General features: G+C 44.5%; 1 protein-coding gene across 1 annotated transcript in view; it reads left to right on the top strand.

The window, feature by feature from the left end:
• The first annotated feature begins 2,887 nt into the window (after window positions 1–2,887).
• The window catches only part of COL9A3 (collagen type IX alpha 3 chain), a 32,589-nt gene continuing 15,731 nt past the window's right edge, over window positions 2,888–19,745 (top strand). Inside the window, exons 1-15 of the mRNA XM_026042273.1 lie at window positions 2,888–3,011; window positions 4,205–4,273; window positions 8,303–8,338; window positions 8,529–8,600; window positions 8,972–9,025; window positions 12,029–12,064; window positions 13,235–13,258; window positions 13,626–13,679; window positions 14,367–14,420; window positions 15,309–15,350; window positions 16,588–16,644; window positions 17,622–17,675; window positions 18,185–18,238; window positions 18,749–18,802; window positions 19,595–19,648. Coding sequence (XP_025898058.1) covers window positions 2,946–3,011; window positions 4,205–4,273; window positions 8,303–8,338; window positions 8,529–8,600; window positions 8,972–9,025; window positions 12,029–12,064; window positions 13,235–13,258; window positions 13,626–13,679; window positions 14,367–14,420; window positions 15,309–15,350; window positions 16,588–16,644; window positions 17,622–17,675; window positions 18,185–18,238; window positions 18,749–18,802; window positions 19,595–19,648 — 780 coding nt within the window. The 5' untranslated portion in view covers window positions 2,888–2,945. The remainder of the gene's footprint in view (window positions 3,012–4,204; window positions 4,274–8,302; window positions 8,339–8,528; window positions 8,601–8,971; window positions 9,026–12,028; window positions 12,065–13,234; window positions 13,259–13,625; window positions 13,680–14,366; window positions 14,421–15,308; window positions 15,351–16,587; window positions 16,645–17,621; window positions 17,676–18,184; window positions 18,239–18,748; window positions 18,803–19,594; window positions 19,649–19,745) is intronic.

The raw sequence follows: 19,745 nt of genomic DNA, 5'->3' as shown, positions 1-19,745 counted from the left end.
ACCTTGCCAGCTATTTGCCTGCCTTACTGACCTCCCCTGTTAGCCATTCTGCCTGACTTATGCTCCTTCAGAGCTGGCAGAATGTTTTATTAAACAATTTCGCACTTTTGCTCCTGGAGATTTACAAGGAGGCATCTGTTTCGTGAAGTAAAGGGAGCCATTCTAGCAGCCAGGAGGGCTGGCCTTGGTGTTTGCTCAGACTGTGGGTTTTAGTCTTGGGGTTTTTAGGTGCTGTTCACTTTGTGTAGGAGAGGGTGGCTGGCTTCCCCCTTGCCAGAAAGCTGATGCAGTAGCCTCTGAAATGTTAATATTGCTCCTCTTTCTGCTTCTTAAGAAGCTTCATCTCTCAAGGAGTTTGATCTGTGATTTGCCTTCCCAGTGCGTATGCCCTGATGGAGAATGCCACATATGTGTGTGGAGGAATAAAAGCCTTCAAGGTTAAAGAGATCATTTAATGCTCATAATCACACTCAGGCTGGAAACAGGCTTAAATATTTTTTAAGAAAACATTTTATGGAAAAACGATGTTAATATAAATACAATTAACTACAGCTATAAATACTTGAACATGTTGAGTGAAAAATCTTTCATAAAAGATTCATAAGAAATTGTTAATGATAAGTTTTGTACAGATTTACAGGCTTTTCTTATTTAATGAAGTTTCCATTGTGAATGGAATAGATTATGAATCTTGTATGGTGGTGTGCAGCTTGTTTGTTCCTTTTAATGAGGTTTCAGCAAGAGCCTTGGTTTGAGGTCGCAGGCTGTTCCCTGTCGTGATCAGGTGCAGAATTTCGKCTGTAGATGTTTGCAGTGGGCTCACAGCATGTGTTTTCCATCRCGTGGAGCTGTACAATGGAGTCTATATTAGTGTTGCCTATTAAAGYATGATTTCAATGCATACTAGTTTCCACTTCTTTCGTCTTGGAAGGCACCATGTATCAGTCCCAGCACTGCACCCTCCAGCCTTCTGCTATTGCTTGGGCATCTCCAAAGAGCCTGTTGGGGCCATCCCACATTCCTGAGCAGAGCAGGTAAAGCAGAGCTCAGGTTGGGCTCACCTAGTGGCAAACCAGTCCTCCACGCCCCGAGTCACTGTGAACAACGTGAGAGATGAAAGCTGCTGGAGCACTCGCCTGTGTGTGCTCATCACTTGGACTGCGGTGTCATCACTTTCTGTAAACTTTTCACGCTGAAAATATCATCCCTCCCTCATCTTGCTCAGTAAGTGCGCGTTGCTGCCATGCTGGCAGGCTGCAGCTCCTGGCTGGCTCCCCAGTGAGTTGCTTTGCAGAAATTAAAGCAGTTTATTGTGGTTTTATTTCTTTCCTGGAGTTGGGAGAATAAGTGTGTTCTGYCCCTTGCATCACTCGTGCCAGAAGCTGCTGCTTCCAGCTCTCTGCAGGACACAGGACTTGGTCCTCGAGGGCGCCAGCGGAGCTGTAGGAAACCAGCCCTCCCGCAGCACCACAGCCCAGGATCTTGGCTTGACTTTTTCTCCTGCCATTGTTTCATCTTGAGGTCAAAGACAGAGGTACAAGCTCTGTGTGAAGTGATTCCTGCGACTTCACCACTCTCCCTGCTCTGCAGGGTCRGTGGAATGAATATTCACTCTACCTGGAAGCCCTTTGAACACATGGACATGCACACACTTCCTAGTGGAGACTGAGTTGCTTTGAGTCCTCTGTCCTGCTGTCAGTGTTGGAATATTGGCTGCTGGGGAGCTGGGCAGGCCCCGCTGTTTGCTCAGGTAAATCTCCTCCTTTAAGGCTGCCAAGCTGAAACTTAGTATTTCACATCCAGAGCTTTGCTTTTCCAGTTCTGCCTTGCCATTTCTCCTGCTGAATCCTTGCTCTGTGTGCACTGCGAGTCTGCTGCTGAACAAGCCTCTTGTCAAAGTGCGATTCCCTCCTGTGGTCGAAATAACTTCCTGCTGCTTGAAAGCTTTTATTTAAAAAAAAAAAAAAAAGAAGTTTTTCATTTTAAAAAAGGGCGTTGTTTTATCCAAATGAGCTGCATTGTCACAGTCCCGATGACTCTTTCCACTCTGCCTCTCCCCTTCCAACCCCTGCTTTTGGTGAAATAAATTGATAAATCGATCAGCTGAGTTRATAAAGAGAAGCATGAAGCTATTTCTACTCCTCCATCACTGTATCCCTCTTTGGCAGCACCTCCCTGRGAGCTCTGTCATCTTGTTCATTTCTTTGCAGATGCTTTTCAGGAAGATCTTCCTTAGCTTTTTTGTGGCTTTGTGTTTCTTCAGCTGCTTCTTTCTTATCCCTGTCTGCGCTTACCTCCTCTGGTCAGGATTCATCATTTTCTCCAGAAATCAGTCTCGTATTCTGTGAATATTCCTGAAAAAGAGACAGAAAAAACAGAGGTGAGAGCATATCGGGAGGTAATACAGCATCTCCCAAAGCAGCGAGCACACTTCTCCAGTGTGTCTGGCATTTTTTTACATCTGTATATTCATTTTTCTAGCAAAATCAGATCCTTGGGCGCAGAGCAGCTCTCCGTTTGCGTTGTCTTTTACCTGCCCAGCACTGAGATGATGATGATGATGGGCTCCGAAAAATGCCCCAAGCGTGACCTAAGGAACGTGTTTATTGCCAGACAGAGCAGCTAAATTTTAAGTTTGACTCCTGTGCTGTGCCCTACAGCCTCCAGTAGCTCCGTGGAGGTGATTCCAGCCCTTCCTTGTGCTCCCGAGGCTGCACCATGAATGAGAGCCTTGGTGCCCACCCGCGGTTGGGCCCCCTCCTTCTCCCACCTCCTCCTTGTTCCCTCCGCTCTGCTCYGAGCTCGGCCCCTCCAGCTGGAGCCGCAGGTTTATCTGGAGGCCAGGAGGCTCATTTGTAAGCTGAGATCCCGCAGGAGAAGGAGGGATCTGCTGGACCCTGGAGGAGAGAGCGGGCTGAGCGGTGCCGCGGCAGAGCCCRGGCACCATGGCCGGATCCGCCGCTCTTGGGCTCCTCTTCCTTTGGCAGCTCCTGGCCACGGCGGCGGCGCAGGTAGGGCTTTGCATTTACACCTTCTGCTCCAAACCCAGCTCTGTAAGGGAGAACCACATGGCATCTTGCGCCTGCAGGATGTGTATGGCAATAAGTAGGTTATTAAAATTACTTAAAATGTGCGTGCTGCTGTGCTCTTCCRTACAAAGAGCTTAGCAAATACGTTTGTGTTGCACCCCTAGGTAGGCTGTTGTATAGAACAAGCCATTTAAAGCTTTCTCTCAAAGAATTATCTTCCCATTTAGGGTGGCATCTTTGGGAGAAAAGCCTTGGGAAAGGGAGAGCTGTTGACGTAAGAGCAAGTTTTCTTTTTCAATGAAGCAACAAGTTGCCAATGAGAGTAGGATCTCCTGCAATCTGATTCTTCATCTAAATCAGATAATTTCTTCTTCCTGCCCTGAATCAGCTAATCTTTAAATTTTACGCTTATGAAATAATAGCATGTTTAGTTTTTGTTCACTTAAAGCATGTGAATGTGTATCAAACTTCCCTGCACGGCATTAATATGTAGCCTGGGGAAGTAACCCCTGAGATTTTTTCCCCGTGTTAGAGAGGAATTTTTGCCGTCTGGCTGGGGAATTCAGAGCTGCCCTCGTCGCTGCGAGCGGAGCTGCTTCCACAATGAGACCTTTGTTTGCTGAAGCTACAGCGAGCTGCTCTTGGGAGCCCCCTCCATAGAGAAGTCATTTATTRGACTTTTTTTTTTTTCCTTCCCCCCCCACCTCAGGTTTCCTCCAAAATCCCAGGTTTTCTCCTGCTCAGGGAGACTTTCCTCTTCTCCTTCACTGAGCTTTTCTTATATCTTTCTGTCTGGAGCTGTGTCAGTCTGGCTCATCCATCGCCCCATCAGACAGGCACTGTGGATGCCAGTTTTAATACCAAACCCTGCACCCATTTTCCTTAGGTTTTGCATCCCCTTCTTTACCCCAAACCAGGTGTGCCTCTAGGCACTGAGAATCAAATTGTACATCCCCAAATCCTTTTTCTTTCCCACAATTGGGTCWAATTCCCAGTATAAACCTCCCATTGAACAGACTGGGAGCCCTGAGTGCCCCCAGGACGGAGGGTCTCCYGGGAGATAGAGGCTCAGTGCAGACCTGGGTTTAGTGCTGTGGCACCCGCTCAGTTCCTGCGTTTCCCTGTGTGCTCCTTCTGATGCAAAAATAAACCCTTGTGTCTGTGTCTCCCTTTAGCGAGTAGGACCCCAAGGCCCTCCCGGACCCCGAGGACCCCCTGGACCATCTGGCAAGGACGGCATAGACGTGAGTGGCAGCGGGCAGGCGCGGGAGGGCGAGGGGTGGAGCGGAGCAGGCCCTGCCTCGCAAGGAGCCCTTCTCGTCCTGCAGCCCTCGGGCATCTGGGCTGGCCTTGGAGGCCGGGTGGACGTGGAGAACCCGCCYGTGTGCAGGACTTGAGGGAGAAGAAAAAGCTGCTTCTGCTGAAGGTGCTGCGGAGCACGTTGCAGCATCAACCCYCTCTTTCCAGCCAAAGCTAGACCTTACCTGCAAAGTTGCATTTTCTCTTTCGGTGTCCAGAGAAGAGGAGGAATGAAATAGGAATGAAATGTGGAAGGTTGAGTCCATGTGTGAATGCAGGTCAGCGCCRCAGTGTGTTCTGTAGCTCTGAGAGGTTTATTTGACTCTTCTGAGTACCCAGGTTTCTGAAGAGGTCCTGAGAAACTGAACTTAGTATGCAGTCCTATATTCTGCTTCTACTCACACCAGTTTTATTTCAGCAAGCTTAGTGTGGCTATCCCTGATTTCCATCAGTACGAGGGATCAGACAACCCACACGTTTCTAGATGAGAGAGGGGCTGCCAGAGGCAAATGAAATATTCAGGCAACCAAACAGCGGGCAGAATATTTCTTACAACAGGACGTAGTGGAGGAGGCAGACCTGTACTTTAATCCTGAATTGATGTTTCTGTGGGAGTTAGGTTTTCCTTCCATGCATGGATAAAGACTATTGTGTTCTGTAGTCAGGCCAAAAAGAACATCAGATGAACTTCAGCAGGATGATACTGAGCCTGAAAGGCCAGGTTTGGTTTCGTTATTCAGTCTGAGTAGTGTTTGTCTCTCTAAACTGCTAGGATTTTTTTTTTTTTTTAACACATCTAACATAATTTTTTTGGACTTGGGCCTTTAAGCAGTCTTGAAATATTCTATTCATTCCATGCTGGCAATTTTTTTTGGATGAGAAGGTTAAAAAAAAAAGATATATTAGTTCCTTGGTAAATGGTGAACAAGGAGCTTTTGTGCCTGCAGCAGTGCCCTTCCACAGTGGCTCTGTAAGCAAGGCTGATCTGAAGGGAAAACATCACTGATTTGCAGCTCTTCCTCRGGCTAAAGGAGACGTTTTAGTGTAAATCACCCTGGTTTGCTAACATGGAAGGTTCAGAGCTGGCACTTCGGCCGTTCCTCTTTGCTGTTTTTCGCAATAAAAGGTCACGCTCGAAGAGGGCAGAGAAAGCTCTGTCAGGCTGGTCACAGGGTGCACGGGGACCTCACTGCAGCAGGACACCAGAGCAGTCAAGAGGCTTCAGGGAAGAGTGGCTGTTGTTGCAGACAGCAAGAAAAAGAAGGCCTGGGGAGGGATAGACTCAGACTTGAAGCTCTGCAATTGTCAGGGAATTGGAAAAGAACAAATCCATGCAATAGTGGGGTTTGTTTTGTTTTAATCCCTGCTTTCTATAGGATATTTTATGCTTTCTTCTGGAACTACATCACTTCTGATTGCCCTTGCACACAGAGACTCAGAGCAGCACTGGTCACATCAGCCCAGGCTCTTTTCTCCACTGCTAAAAGATTCAGAATGTTCCTGCAGGGCAGGGCCAAACAGCAGCACCTAATTAATATGACAAAGTTGGTCCTAATTAATCAAACAGCCGAGTAGAGAATTTAAGATGCTAAATCTTGCAGTTGTAGCTTGAGACTTGGTAACTCTGAGACAGACCAGGATCCTTAAGGAACTGCGCAGGAGAAGAGAGACCTGAGTTTTCCCTGGCTAGTGCTGAGCACATTGAGGCAACCTTCTTGTTTAAGGACCTCCATCCTCACGAGTGGCGTCAGATGAGCGCCGTGTGGCAGAGTCACTGAACATTTTTKGGGTTAAATGAGAGCTGCCAGAGTGTTCAACTCTAGGCGTTGAGCAGTGAGTAGTGCATAACATACAGCTGAATTATTCAGCACCTCTCTAAACAAACCTCACATGAACCCCACCAGCCTGATTTCTAGAAGCTGCTGCTTTGATTTTCCTGCTTTTCAGTGGGAACTGCATCATTCCGGCCTTCTAACGCCTCTTGTAATTACAGACTTTAATACGCTTCACGTCTCATGCTCAGTAACAAGCAAAACATCTCCTTCCAAGAATAGAAACAGCGTGTTGTGATCAAAAGAATTAGCGACAAGTTCCTGTGAATTATTTCTGGGGATGTAATTCTCCAAATTGCTAATAAGCCATTGTCGCTTCTCAAAAATCACCCTTTTCCACCCCCTTGCCCCTTGTCTCCTGGTTTAACTTTAATGCAGCTTTACTAAAAGTGAACTCCCCTCTCCTGCAGCACTCAGGAGAACACTTCCTTTTGCTGACAGCAGCTGCCTCTAATTCCCAGTGATCTGGCATTAGGGATATAAACACTGATTAGACCTTTGATTCAGCTCACTGAAATTCTCGTGCTCATGCTGAGTTCCCCAGGGGTCCTTAGTGGCAGGATGGAGGGTTAAGGTGGCCTTGAGCAGCCTTTGCTAATGCAGTGGCCTTGCTGTACGTACACATTGCCCTCACAGGCCAGGAAAAATGCGGGGGGCTGGGAATGCAGAGAAAKGAAGGGAAGGGGGTAAACCACCCATTTTGCCTTTTCTAGCTGCTTTTCCACACCATCCCTTCCAAATGAACTGCTCCTTTCATTTTCCTGCCAAGGAACCTTCCCCACCTATGATAATGATAACTATTTATGGAACGGCCGCGGGCAGAGGACAGCAGAGGAATTGCTCCATGCAGCCAGCACACAAAGATCCCTCTATTTAGCGCCCCTCCGGCCGGTGCCTTCGCTCCATCGCCGTGTGGTTTGGGAATCGCTGCCTGCGCAAATCCARGCGACCAGTCTTGGGAGAGATTTGCCCACGGACTTCACAGTTGCCGACTCAGTAAATATAGAAACCTGCTATAAATTCCACCGATTTGCTTMCTGCCTTATAAATCCTCATTGTTAGGCTCACAGTGGGGCAGTGTTACTTCCACCCTTGCTCAGTTAATAACTATTCTGTTTCCATGTAGGTTTTATTTTTCCAAGGTATCAGCATGCCCTTCACGTTCAGTTCACAGTATTTCATTCCTGTATCCTACAACCAGGAGAGAGGGGACAACCAGAGATCTGGGACACGGAGGAGCAAAGTGATTGGCCTCGGGATAAGATGGGGAGGGAGCCAAGGTCTTGGGGTTTGCAGCCAAGCTCCTTTCTTACACAGATAATTGCCTCTTCCAAGAACTAACAATAAAACACAAATATCTTATTGGTGGAGGTCCATGGGAGCTCCTGAGCTAGGGCTGCTGAGCTGGAAGGTGTGATTCAAAGGCTTTTAAGGTTTTGTTTCACAACTATCTTTAATGCTGTTCTTACAAGTGACTTTCTATGAGGATGAGGGGAAAAATGACTGAGGATTCTGTGCAAAATGGCAGATGGGCTTGGGAAGCCTTTATAAATCCATATAGTGTGATTGGATTAGGAAGAAATCATTTGGGAGATGAGAGTGTTCATTTACTTTTGCCTTCAAAGTTTAACCATATGGAGAAAGTCTCAGGAGACAGTTTATTCACTCTTTGCTTGCTGATAGCCCCCAGCTCCTGGGAGCATCACAAATTCCTAATATGTCCCAGAGTCCTGGAACTTATTATTGCATCTTTCTTTCATCAGGAAGATGTGTGAAACCCTGAATAGTAAATCAGCTTTCAGTTCCACCTGTTTTCACCCTAAGTGTAAACAATTCCCCAAGTAATTCTGGGATAAATTGCACATGTTTGGGAACCGTTTAGACCTGAGGGATTCTCTGTGGGAGGCTCAGGAGTTCTATATGTTTTCACTGGATCTGCTATTGTAAATGTAGGAATGACTGCCCAAGGTTTTTCCTGCTCTATGGTTAGCAGGATTCTGAGCACTGCAGCTTGAGGAAGTGCTAAGAGTGGTGAATTCAAGAGCAGACAAGAAGGGAGACTTGAGCTCTGCCACAGCTGGGTGTGCAGCTGCTGCAGGGAGAGGTCTGGCACTAACACTGGTTCTTCTCTCTTTTACTCAGGGAGAGCCTGGCCCTCCTGGTTTGCCTGGTCCACCAGTAAGTATTTCTGATCCACACCAACTTGTTCATCCTTGAGAGGGAAGCTGTATGTGACTTATAAACTGCCTCTTGATCCATTTTCATGCTTTAACACATCAATAGAACTTCCATCTTCTAGCCTATATCAACATATGCTGTGTTTCTGTGGTTCTAACATTAACAATCATTTCCTTTTTATCTCTTTTAGGGGCCAAAAGGTGCACCAGGGAAGCCTGGAGCAGCTGGTGAAGCTGGATTACCTGGSCTTCCTGGAGTGGATGTGAGTATTTTGCCATCTTAGACATTAAATATTTATGTAGGCACGGGTATTTTCCCAGTTGATGAGGCATCTCATCAACCTCCATTGTGTCTACTGCAAAAGCAAAGTAAGTTTTGGTACAACAGCTTAATAAACTGCAGTAAAAGGACTACTTTGTGGCTGTCCACCCRTATGTAAAGTGCCTAGGGAGCAGCAGAGATTGCTTTGATTCTGCTCTTCCTATGGACCTGAACACAGAGAACAAATATGGTTAGGGTCCCCTAAGAGCAGGGTATGCAGGTGATCTGTGATGCTGACAGTAACTGCAGTTTCCTGCAGCTCTTATTGCTGTGTTTCTTTTCTGTCTTCACACTTTTCTTTCTTTTTCACAGGGTTTAACAGGAACTGATGGCCCACCTGGCCTAAACGGACCTCCAGGAGATCGCGTGAGTACCTYGTTAGACTCATTTAAATGGACTTTAATGACTCGCTGGTTTCTTGCATTCAGGAGCTGCAGTAGAAGAATATCGAGAGATAAATGCAAGTAGCGCTCACAGGAGAGTTTTCTAAAGTGTTCGCTATTTTCCAGTAACCTTTTTGTCCCGTATAGTTGCCCAAAGTTCAAGGCTCCAAGTTGTTTCCTTTAGCATGAGGAAAGGAGGGATAGAGCCACACATCTTTCATAGTCTCTATCCATTCCAGGATGCAAGGAACAGTTTCCTTGACCGCTGGGAAAGCGAAAGGGCAGGACCCAAGCATTTTAGCCGCAGATCCAAGCCACCATCCACCAGCACTAAAAACTCTCTCCTTTGCTTTTCCTCAGGCCCATCTTTCTCCCCAGAGATCCAAGACTGTGAAATCTTGACCRCTTCCAGACTGCCTGTAGGAAAGATCTGGGAATTGTTCCTTTATTTTTAAAACGCAGTAGTTCAGGATCACATACAGGAGATTGTAGGTGGTTTTCTGCCTTAGTCTTGAGTTTGGTGGTAATATTTGCTCACTTTAACACACAAGCTCCCAGCCTACAGGGTAATTGAGCAGAATTACTGTAACTACATGCTCAGTTTCAATATGCTTTCCCATGCCTTGCAAATCAGGCTATCAGCATGGGGCAAACTTTGGACCTGTTGTCATTTAYGGGAGCTTTTCAAGGTCAGTGCTCCTTCTTGAAAATTATTTTAATTGGTCTAAAAAGCCTAGGGGGGGAAAAAAAAAGCTCTTATGCTCTAAAACAGCGTCATTATTCTGACTTTATTTCTTCTGCCCTGATTTAAAAATGAATTTTGGTGTTGCAGGAATCACTGCAGGCTTTTAYGGACTGCTGTGGGATTGACTTCATGCTTAATTCTGCTGAATACAGATCTTTTTCTGAAGTGAGAGCTTAGGCATTTAGCAGTGTGCTCATAGAAGACAAGCTTTAATATTATATTAATAGTATTTATTTTGTTCTATATGCACCAGCTCAGCAGACCAGACAGAGTACTATGAAGGTGGACATACAAGATTGGTTTTTGTTGTAAACACTCCTGTTACTCAAAGAACTCAAGTCTTGTCAGAGTTCTGCTTACAGGCTGACCAGATCAGGCCTAGTTAGTCTTTCAACAAAAAAATGGCTCTTTTTTTAGGCAGGAGGAGCTGGATTCTTATCTCACTGTTGGACACTGATGTGTTTCACTGGAAAGTTTCTTAAGACTGTGTTGAAGTTCAGTTCTTAACATTATAAGCAATTCTGAAAGCATGAGTATGTCAGCAGCTTTCTGAATAATTGACAGAGTGCTGTGCTTTAAGAGTACATAATTACTCGTGTTTATTTATGGATTCAGAATGTCATGTATTTCCTGGGCTCCGTAGTTGTATGTTCACAAATTATATTGCTTTAGAGTGAAAAGCTACCTTGAGATTGTTTGCTAATCAAAAGAGAAGGAACATTGTTATCAGGAGAATGAGTTGTGCGTCAGGCAATAAGTTTTTAAGAGAGGTGTAAATTAGGGTTCCTCCTTTGAACTTGGAACCAAGTCAYATCAGCTTGTTCAAGGACATCCCCACACTCCCAGGAATGGTTGCTCCTATGAGCTCCGTCTTAGACTCACAGGTAGCAAAATTGATGAGTGTCTAGTGCCAACATTGGGGCATTTTGGGTCTGCCTCAAACCTTCTGGCTGAGCTGAAAGGGGCMATGCAGCTGGTTTCAGTGGGGCAGAATTAGGGTGTAAATCTGTAGCTGCCGGGAATTCAATGTTCTCTTTTACAGGAAGAGATCCCAGCTTATCCCGTAGGCATCAGTGGTTGTAAGGACTTTGGACTAAAGATAAAAGCAACCAGAAGAAATGCAGAGTAACGTGCAGCAAGAAAACTGAATGAGCTGACGTTTGCAACAGAGTTGATTTTTATTGGATTATAGTCCTTTTCTCACAAGACAGGTCTTAATGAGGCACTTGGATCCTTGGGATCTTTCTCTTTAAGTTTAACAAGGGAAAACATTTCTAATCGCATTTGGTATCCCTGTGAAGCGAGAAGATSATTTTTCTGGCCTAAGCTTAATGGACTCTGTAAATAATGGCACAGCTTCTGTGTTTGAGTCTGTCACCTTCTCTCTTACCAAGTATGCCTTTATCAAAGAATATCATCATCCTCTTGCTGACTAATGTTTTATTTATAGTGAATGCTGTATTGTAATTATACAGTAATTACAGTCTGTAATTACTGATGCAAAGAGGTCAGGGGATCTCATTATTCCTCATCAACCACCCCGAGCCTGTATGGTCATGTATATGATTAGGGAGGAAACGTGTTTTTCTACAACACCCGTGTGCAGCCATCCCAATCCTCTGTATGACTTCACCTGCCAAACAGAACTGCCAACAGCCAGACTTTTCATAATCTGTTGTCTTGTTCCCTCTTTCTGCAGGCTCATTTCCAATCAAAAACATCATATAATGAAGACTCTCCCATTTGCTCATTTTATACTTCCATTCACTTTCTGTTTCAAAATTACTACCTATAATTAATTTTACAATCTATTGTCCAGAGTTGGCATTTTTGCACCGTATCAAAGGATTAAGAAGGCCCATGTGTCATATTATCTTCAGTTAAGCAGGAAGTTAATAACTTTAAGAATTATTTTGTTTTAGACTGAGACATAAGGTCATCAAACACTAGTCAAGCTTAAGAGTGAGAATGCAAACTGGAAAGGGGMAATTGGGGATTCACCAAGGAAGCTATGAAAAGGCAGAAGCTGCCAAATGAAAATGTCTTTGCTTGAAGGGAAAAATATATAAATTAATAAAATTCACTAGAACAAATCCACAGCTTCTAAACAGCTTCAGATAATTTAGTTAACAGATCTACCTTGTGAAATCTAACAGACCAGACACAGCTGTCCTGCTATGTGGAGTTTGTTTTTTCTGTGATTGACCTGCTGATTTGTGTTCTCCTGTTTGCCTCCTGCAGGGTGCATTAGGACCTGCTGGRCCACCTGGACCAGCTGTAAGTAACTCTTGGAGCTGCATAAGTACCAGTGGGGTGGAATGTTATGTGGAAACCATCACTGAGARAAGACACAAGCCTAAGATCCTAAGTAAATGTATCAAGCTCAAATGAGTGAAAATATCGATTGGCGTTGTTAAATATGTATGTTTGACCTGTTCTGGTTACCCTGGGCTTGTTCTGAGACTGAGATGACATAAACCMATGCAGTCTGGGATGTCAGACAGCATGTTGAATGCTCACCGTGTTGGATAATGTCTTTTTGTGTTGTGTAAGAACAAAACTAACCTTGTTCATATATTGACTTACTCAGCTGCATAAAAATTCCTGGTCACTCTGTGCTTGTTTTGAAATCCATACAGCTCTGTTRAACACCTCGTTTCTTATTGCCACACATTTAATCTTAGCTGTCTGGATCAGTGGAATAATAGAAGAGCCGTGCTAAGCTGATGATGATCAGAACTGATGACTTTCGTAAAAWCAAAAGAAAAAAGCAAAAAAAAACTCCAAGCCTTTCCTTCAAATTAAATAATGAATGTATATCCACATTTGTTGCACAGCCTAACAAGTTCTAAATGTAACTTCTCTGATAAAATCTGTTTCTTAATGTTGCATCTTAAAAAAGGCAGAGGACAGAGGTGGTCAGCACACCTGGGTTCTTGCCTATTGAAATGTGCTCTCTGGGCACAGGAACAGAGCCTGCTAGAGGAAGACTAGCGAGTCCTTGTGCATATGGCACTGCAGTGAGTCTAAGGACCTCCTCTTGGATGGTCATAGTTAACTTGATACCCTGCTGCGCTCTCTGGTGCCATGAGACTTTTAGTGGCAGTCAGTTGAGGACTCAAAAATATTATAAAAGATAGATTAACAATTTAGAATGTTGTCTCCATAAATGTATGTTCTACTGCCACATCATATGTAGCTTGCTTCAGAGGAAGGAGATCTCTAAGGTAACAGGGATGCGAAGGGTATATATGAATTATAAGATGCAACAAAAGGATTCATTAAAAGACTCCAACTCTGCTCTGGTTGCAAATTACAGTAACTGGAGGCAGGAGAGTGCTAAGGAGACTTAAGGGAAAAAAACAAAGCASCAGTCTCTGAGGTGCTGCTCTTCCTCATGTGTTCATTTTCTAAGTRATCTTTTGCTGTTTTTATTGTTCATTCCAGGGCAAAGGACTACCAGGACCTCCAGTAAGTAACAAGGATGAGAGTGGGGGGGAGTTTATCATACTAACTCGATTGGGTACTCCTTTGGCCAAGGTTTTGACCCTAAGCCTTAGATCCTTTTCTCATGCAGGACAGAAGGATATAGAGTCCTGCATGTTTTATGACCCCATAGAGAAGAGAAGAGTGTTAGTTACATGTGGTGACAACACRTGGAGCATGTTCCACAGGGAGACGGAGCAAAAGAAAAGTGGGAGCATCAGTAAAAGGGTTGTTTGGGAACAGGATTGGGCTCTTCTGCAGGATTAAGCGAACGAGCCCGTCTTTTTGCCCCTGGGCTTTGGGAGCTGTGTGAGGCTGCCAAGGGTGTAAAGCTCTTCTCTCTCTTCAACAGGGGCCTCCAGGACCCAGTGGACTCCCAGGTGGAAATGGATTTCGGGGTCCTCCTGTGAGTTTCTTCCACCATTTGATCCCCACCTACTGAACGTGCTGCAGCCACGGAAGAATGAGGCTCATCTCTGGCCCCTTTTTCTGTTCTGGAAGCAAGACATTGTGCAAGCTCTACGGAAGTGCTTACTATTTTATTCTCTATATCAACTCACGTAGGGTCACTGCAATCAATCAGTGCAGTGCCAAGGGTGTGCAACTGCTTCCAGCTATAGCTGCCCTGACAGACTATAAGCAATAACAAAACAGCAGCTAATCTCTCAAAAATGATGAGTTAGCAGCTGCCATGCACTATTTTTTTATTGAGAGCTTTATTCTACCCACCTCTTTCAGTATCCTTGATATGAAGCAACTGAGCAGAACAGGTCTGATACTTCAATCTTACCAGCCCTCTTCTGCAGAAGCAAACACTCATTTTGGATGCCCACAGCCCCCTGGAAGTGCAGAGCCATAGAAAGCAGCCACCCAAAGTGTATTCTCCCACCCTACTCTTGCTCGTGCTCCTGCTATTGTCTTTGCAGTCACATAATCCTCTGCAGAAATAGAGGTGCAATTCAGTACCCATAGAGGTATCTTGTCCCTCAATCACAAATATACAATGATATTTGGTAATCACCTTGCTTTCCTTCACATTTTCACTCAGGTGGTTTGTATGGGAAATTCTTATTTTTTTGCTCGCTCTCTTTAGGGACCTTCTGGTCTGCCAGGTTTCCCAGGGCCTCCTGGACCTCCAGGACCTCCTGTAAGTTGAGACATGCTTTGAAACGTGAGAAAATTCCCAGTGGGGAGTCTGGAGTTTTTCCCTTTACTGCCAGAATGTGCACATTTTATTTGCTGTTACTGCTGTGAGCACTCCCTTTCCGGGCTAAATTTCAGCAGGCCATGAACACTATACCCCAGGGAGAGCAGTGATAGACTGCACTTCTGTGCACTGATTAGGTCCTATTTCTTATTTCTGCTCTAAGGGGTTGGGTAATCTGACCATATCCAGGGTTTAGGGCATAGACAGATCAGGGAGTCGGATGTTTTGTCCTCTCAGGGCTGACTGGATCCTTTATCTTTGTGTCATCCTACACTGAGAGAGGCCCTTTGCAAGGAAGGCTGAGCTGGCACCTGCAGTCAAGTGTCCAGCTGTGCTAGCAAAGCCTTGGGAGATGCATTGGGTGCTGTGCATGGCCCCATCCCAATGCAGAACATGAGTCCTACCACAAGGCACAACAAGAGCAGGTCACAACCACACAGCAACAGAGCTTGAGACTAGAAGCCCACCTTTGGGTTTGCTGTGTTTTCTCTGGAGGGTCAAATAATGGGATTGGGAGATCTTCCCTAGGAGCTGCTCCTGGGCCAGGAGGAGGATCAAACATGGTGCTTTTTTCAATCATTGCCTTGGTGACCTAAGGCTCAAGGCTCTTCTCCTCACTTAACTTGACTGTTATGTCTGTTTTGAGGCCTTGTGCAGCTCATGATATTTGTGACAGCTCTCGGTTCAGGGGCTGCAGTTTGCACTGTGTGGTGATGAGTTATCGAGTGCTGTTGATTCAGCTGGGTCTGTAAAGTGTGTGCTCTGGGGATCATGCTGCATCCTGCTGTGTCTTAGAATGTGCTCTTTTAAATATACCTTGAACTGCAGGGTCTTCCAGGCATCTTTCCTGATGGTGGCGGGGATCTTCAGGTAAGTTGCTCTTTGTGGCATGAAAATGGTTTTTTTTTTTCCAAACCCTGATGTGGCTTTTTGTTGGCATCTTTGGGTGAATGTAGGATCATATAGCATGCACCAGTCAGACTTGTAGTCAGGAATCTAACTGCCATATCATACAAGCCCCCCACATGCATAACTGCTTACAAAACTGAGGTGCTCTTTCAAGGAGCTGGCTGTAGTGGGGCTGATTTTGTGCTTGATCCTGCTTTCCACTTTGCTTTCCAAACTGCAGCTTTTTGCCTACATTCCTCATTTGCCAGTTTAACAAAAACAGCTTTAACGTTTGACACATGACAGCTTTCAGGCATCTGTTTCCAACCCTGCTCTGTAAAARAAAATGTTATGCATGTTGCACTGTTTATTTCCACGGACGATGGTACTGTGTTCCTATGGGCATATGCTTGGTTTAGACATTCCTCTATATGCAAAAGTCTCCTTTATTTCAAGGGAATAAAAGGAGTGTTAAGCCAATGAACGATGGAAATGACATTTCTGGATTTCACAGCTGTTGTTGTGACAGCATCCGCGGGTTTCTAATTGGTGTGCCCCAAAAAAGCTCCAAGTCTGTTTAGACGGCCTTATTGTAAGTCATGCAGAACGTAATGGAAAATGATACTATTTCTGCAGCTTTTATTTAAGCTACTCTGTGGAATATACGGGAAAATTGAATTCCTGCTGAAGAGGCATAGCTTGAGGTTTTATTCAAAGAAAATAAAATTGCAGAAAAAGATCTCATTCGCTATTCATACATTTTTTTTGAGTACAGGGCTCTAGAGCCCCTGTAGTATCTCCATGCATATTCTGTTTTGTTCCCAGTCAAACTGCATTTCCAGTAGGGTTTCAGCCAGCCCTAGGCACCTGCAGATCTCACTGGATTAATTTTTCACTATATCTCCTTCTGCTAATCTGTAATGTATGCACTTCTAACATAAATAAATAAATAAAATTAAGTATATTCCTAATGATTTGAAAAACACAGGTCCAGCTTTGCTGGAAGCCTGGTTCTCTGGTATTTCGGGCTGTGGATGTCTGTCAGCCCTCAGAATTCCTCTCAGTCCATCCTGAACCTTTCCAGAAGGCTCTGGATGTATAGCCAAGGCCACTAATGTGTGTTATCAGACATGATTTTGTCTCCTTCTAGTAATGAATTTAGCTTCCCCAGATGCGTGTGTGTGCTTGATAAACCAGAGAATGTTTCTGTTTTTTGCAGTGCCCAGCTCTGTGCCCACCAGGTCCTCCAGGTCCACCTGGAATGCCAGGGTTCAAGGTAAGAAAAACCCCAAATAGAAGGGATTGCTTCCTGAAATAAAKGCTCTTATGAGCCCCAGGGCTGCAAGTGTCACTGGAATTTAAACTGTTCAACATGCAGTGCACCTACACATGTTTAAAGCAGCCAAGGTTTTTCTCGTGCATATGCATATGCTGTTGAGACAGAAACTCTGCAAAGCAGTGAAGTGTGAGACAGGAGGAGGATGAAGGGCCTGATCCCTCCCTCTTCACAATAGCAGCTCTGCTGCTGAGCTCAGTCTGCAAAGCCCTTAGGCCCAACCAAGGGAGAGATGATGAGTGCTCTCCCTTCTACTGCAGCAAGKTTTTCATCCTTGAAGTAGGTGGATGCACTTACAGGATGGACAGGTTTGGCTCTGTCCCCTTGCGGATGGCAACCTTTGTTAAACACAAGTTTTAACTGCTGATTTTGACAGTTGTCTTTCATTCTGAAAAGTGAAATTTGTCAAGATGGAATATCTCCTGGGAAATCCTCAGTTTCTGGTCAACTAGGCTTTTTGCAGATCTGTTTGGTTCACTCACAGTTGTCAAAAGAAACACACAGCATTTAGGGCATAACTTCTCAAAATTCATAGCTTATGAAATGGAAAGACCTGTGAAGGTCTTCAATTAGGATGCAAGTGATACTTAAGACCTTCTGTATGGGAAGGAATAACATCTGCCGTGGCTGAAATTAGTCTGGGTCTCTCCCGCAATTACAGSAAGGGAGCAAAGCTGCAAACTGAGTGTGAGTATATGTAAATGATTCCAGAGGCATAGATTTCATCATAAGCTTAACGATGCAGACACTAGGAATTAATTAAAGAAAGGAAAGGTAAAAGATGCAGAATGTGGTTCTCRGGTGTTCCCAGTAAGTTCTTTATATGTTGCTTTGGTATAGATCTTGCAATTATCTAACAAAAAATGCATTTTAAAGCTTGATATTAGAACATGGGTCATTTGAGCTCTTGTTTCTAGGGACACACTGGTCACAAAGGAGAACCTGGTGAAATAGGAAAAGAAGGAGAGAAGGTAAACTTCATTTTAAGGRAAGTGGGAGAGGATTTTTCTCTTTAAAAGCACCACAGCAAAGTTTTTTTTTTTTTTTTCAATAAGACAGGATGAAATAAGGCAATTGGCCAAATAACAAAGGGGAATTAAGTTTATGATTGGCCTTGTCAAATGACTGAAGTGAAATTGCTTCCATTACTCTGTATGTATGTCTGTGCATTARTACTTCAACAAGATTCATCTTCCCAGTAACTGTAGTGTTTTAGATCAGCTTTATAAGTTAACTCCTATTGTTTCATATGCAGGGATGTCAGCTCAGGAAAAAGCCCTGCATAAATCACTCAGGTAAATTCCTGACTGATCAAGTGTTCTTGCACGTAGAAGAAATTGTGTGTAATGTAGAAGCAGATTCTGAAGCCTAAATCTGGGTGGGAGGGAGCTCAAGGAGACACAAGATGGGAAGATAACTCAATTTGGCTTGGCAGGCTCAAGCTGTCTCTCTTCTGGTCTAATTCGTTTTTCTCTCTCAGGGTAGTCCTGGCCCTCCAGGTCCTGCAGGCATTCCCGGCAGCGTTGGCCTACAGGTAACACCTGCTCTTCACACCACTTCCCATGGCTTTTTTACTGTGAAATTAAATGGCAGCATTAGTCATTTTGTATTGCAAAAGCAGCTAATACTCTACATGATATGAAAATCAGTTGATGCTGATGGGAAGAATCCTGCTGGCTTCACTGAACTTTGAATCATGTCCTGATATTGGCACAAACGGTGAAATACCCAAGCAATAGCTGGGTTTTTTTTGCTGGTATTCGTTGCCTGAATTTGAGACTGTAATCTGGGCTGGCTTGAGAAGCTAGGAAGTGAATTGRAGCAAGCAGGTACTCTGAGTGCCTGTCCTGTCTGGGGAAATCCACAGAGTGTCACTTGCTCGGAGAYGGTCACCAGTGGGTAGAAAGTCTTGTCTGTGCATCAGAAGACCTGGGTTTTCCACTGCTCCTCATATTTCTTAAATATTTATGCTGATGAGTTACTCTATCATTCAGTTTTATATTTTAGATGTGTTTGGGTTTTAATTGATTGTTTTCTTAATCAGGGTCCAAGAGGACTAAGAGGACTGCCTGGTCCGATGGGTCYGGCTGGTGACAGAGTAAGAAAAGACTCCTGATTTTTTCATTTCACCCTCACAAAGCCCAGATGGTGGGTGTACATTTGTCTTTAGTAAAGAGCAGTGGGGAACATGCAAGGATACAAAGTGCCAGCCCTTTCCTGCACGTATTCCAGACAGACCGTCCTTCCAAGGGAGTTAGAGTCCCTATGCTGAGGGATTCACAGGATAAGGCCCAAAGTTAATTATTCAGACAAGGACAAAATGCTGCCCCTGCAGGCCTGATAGTGCTACAATATCTTGAGAAAAAACAGAAAAAAAAGAAAAAAAAAAAAGACAAACATTTCATGAACACTTAATTTTCCTTTCCTATCTCCTTACAAGAAAAAGCCAAAGAACCACTGAAAGGACAGAGACTTTCAGAACATGGAAAGTCCTCCAAAACACTAGATCTAATGCTGCACCAAAGGCATCCAGGAGAACTGTATAAATCTCCAGCTAATCCTCACCTTAGTCTTTTGTGAGGATCCCCTGATAACTGGCCTAGAGACTGAATGGATTGAATTGGAGACAGCCATGCCTTAATCCAGGAACAAGTTTGTTCAAAATGTCAAAGCCAGGAATGATATCAGTATATCATAGATAATGGTAGGGAGATCCACAGTAAAAATGTACTCCTTCAGAAGGGAATCTTTTGCAAGACTATATTAGAAACTAGAAACAGGGTATGGGGTGTCTTTCTAGAGTGTTAGGTGTTTTCTTAGGCTGCAGTATAAGGTAGGGGCTTTATCCTCTGCCATTGGCAGCATTACAATGACATATTGTTCTTTGCAGGGTGACATTGGTTTCAGAGGGCCACCTGGAATCCCAGGACCTCCAGGGAAAGCTGTATGTATGCATTTCTTGGTGGCCTTCCACAGGCAAAGCCTCAAGTTTACCTTCTGTGCACTAAGCTCTTCCCTGTCAGTAATGTGTTGACCTTCTC

The sequence above is a fragment of the Nothoprocta perdicaria genome, unplaced genomic scaffold, assembly GCF_003342845.1.
Source record: "Nothoprocta perdicaria isolate Ctin4 unplaced genomic scaffold, notPer1 scaffold_3, whole genome shotgun sequence".
In the NCBI taxonomy this organism is placed as follows: domain Eukaryota; kingdom Metazoa; phylum Chordata; class Aves; order Tinamiformes; family Tinamidae; genus Nothoprocta; species Nothoprocta perdicaria.
Note: the sequence above shows the minus strand (reverse complement) of the source record. Positions and strands in the feature narration are given on the sequence as shown.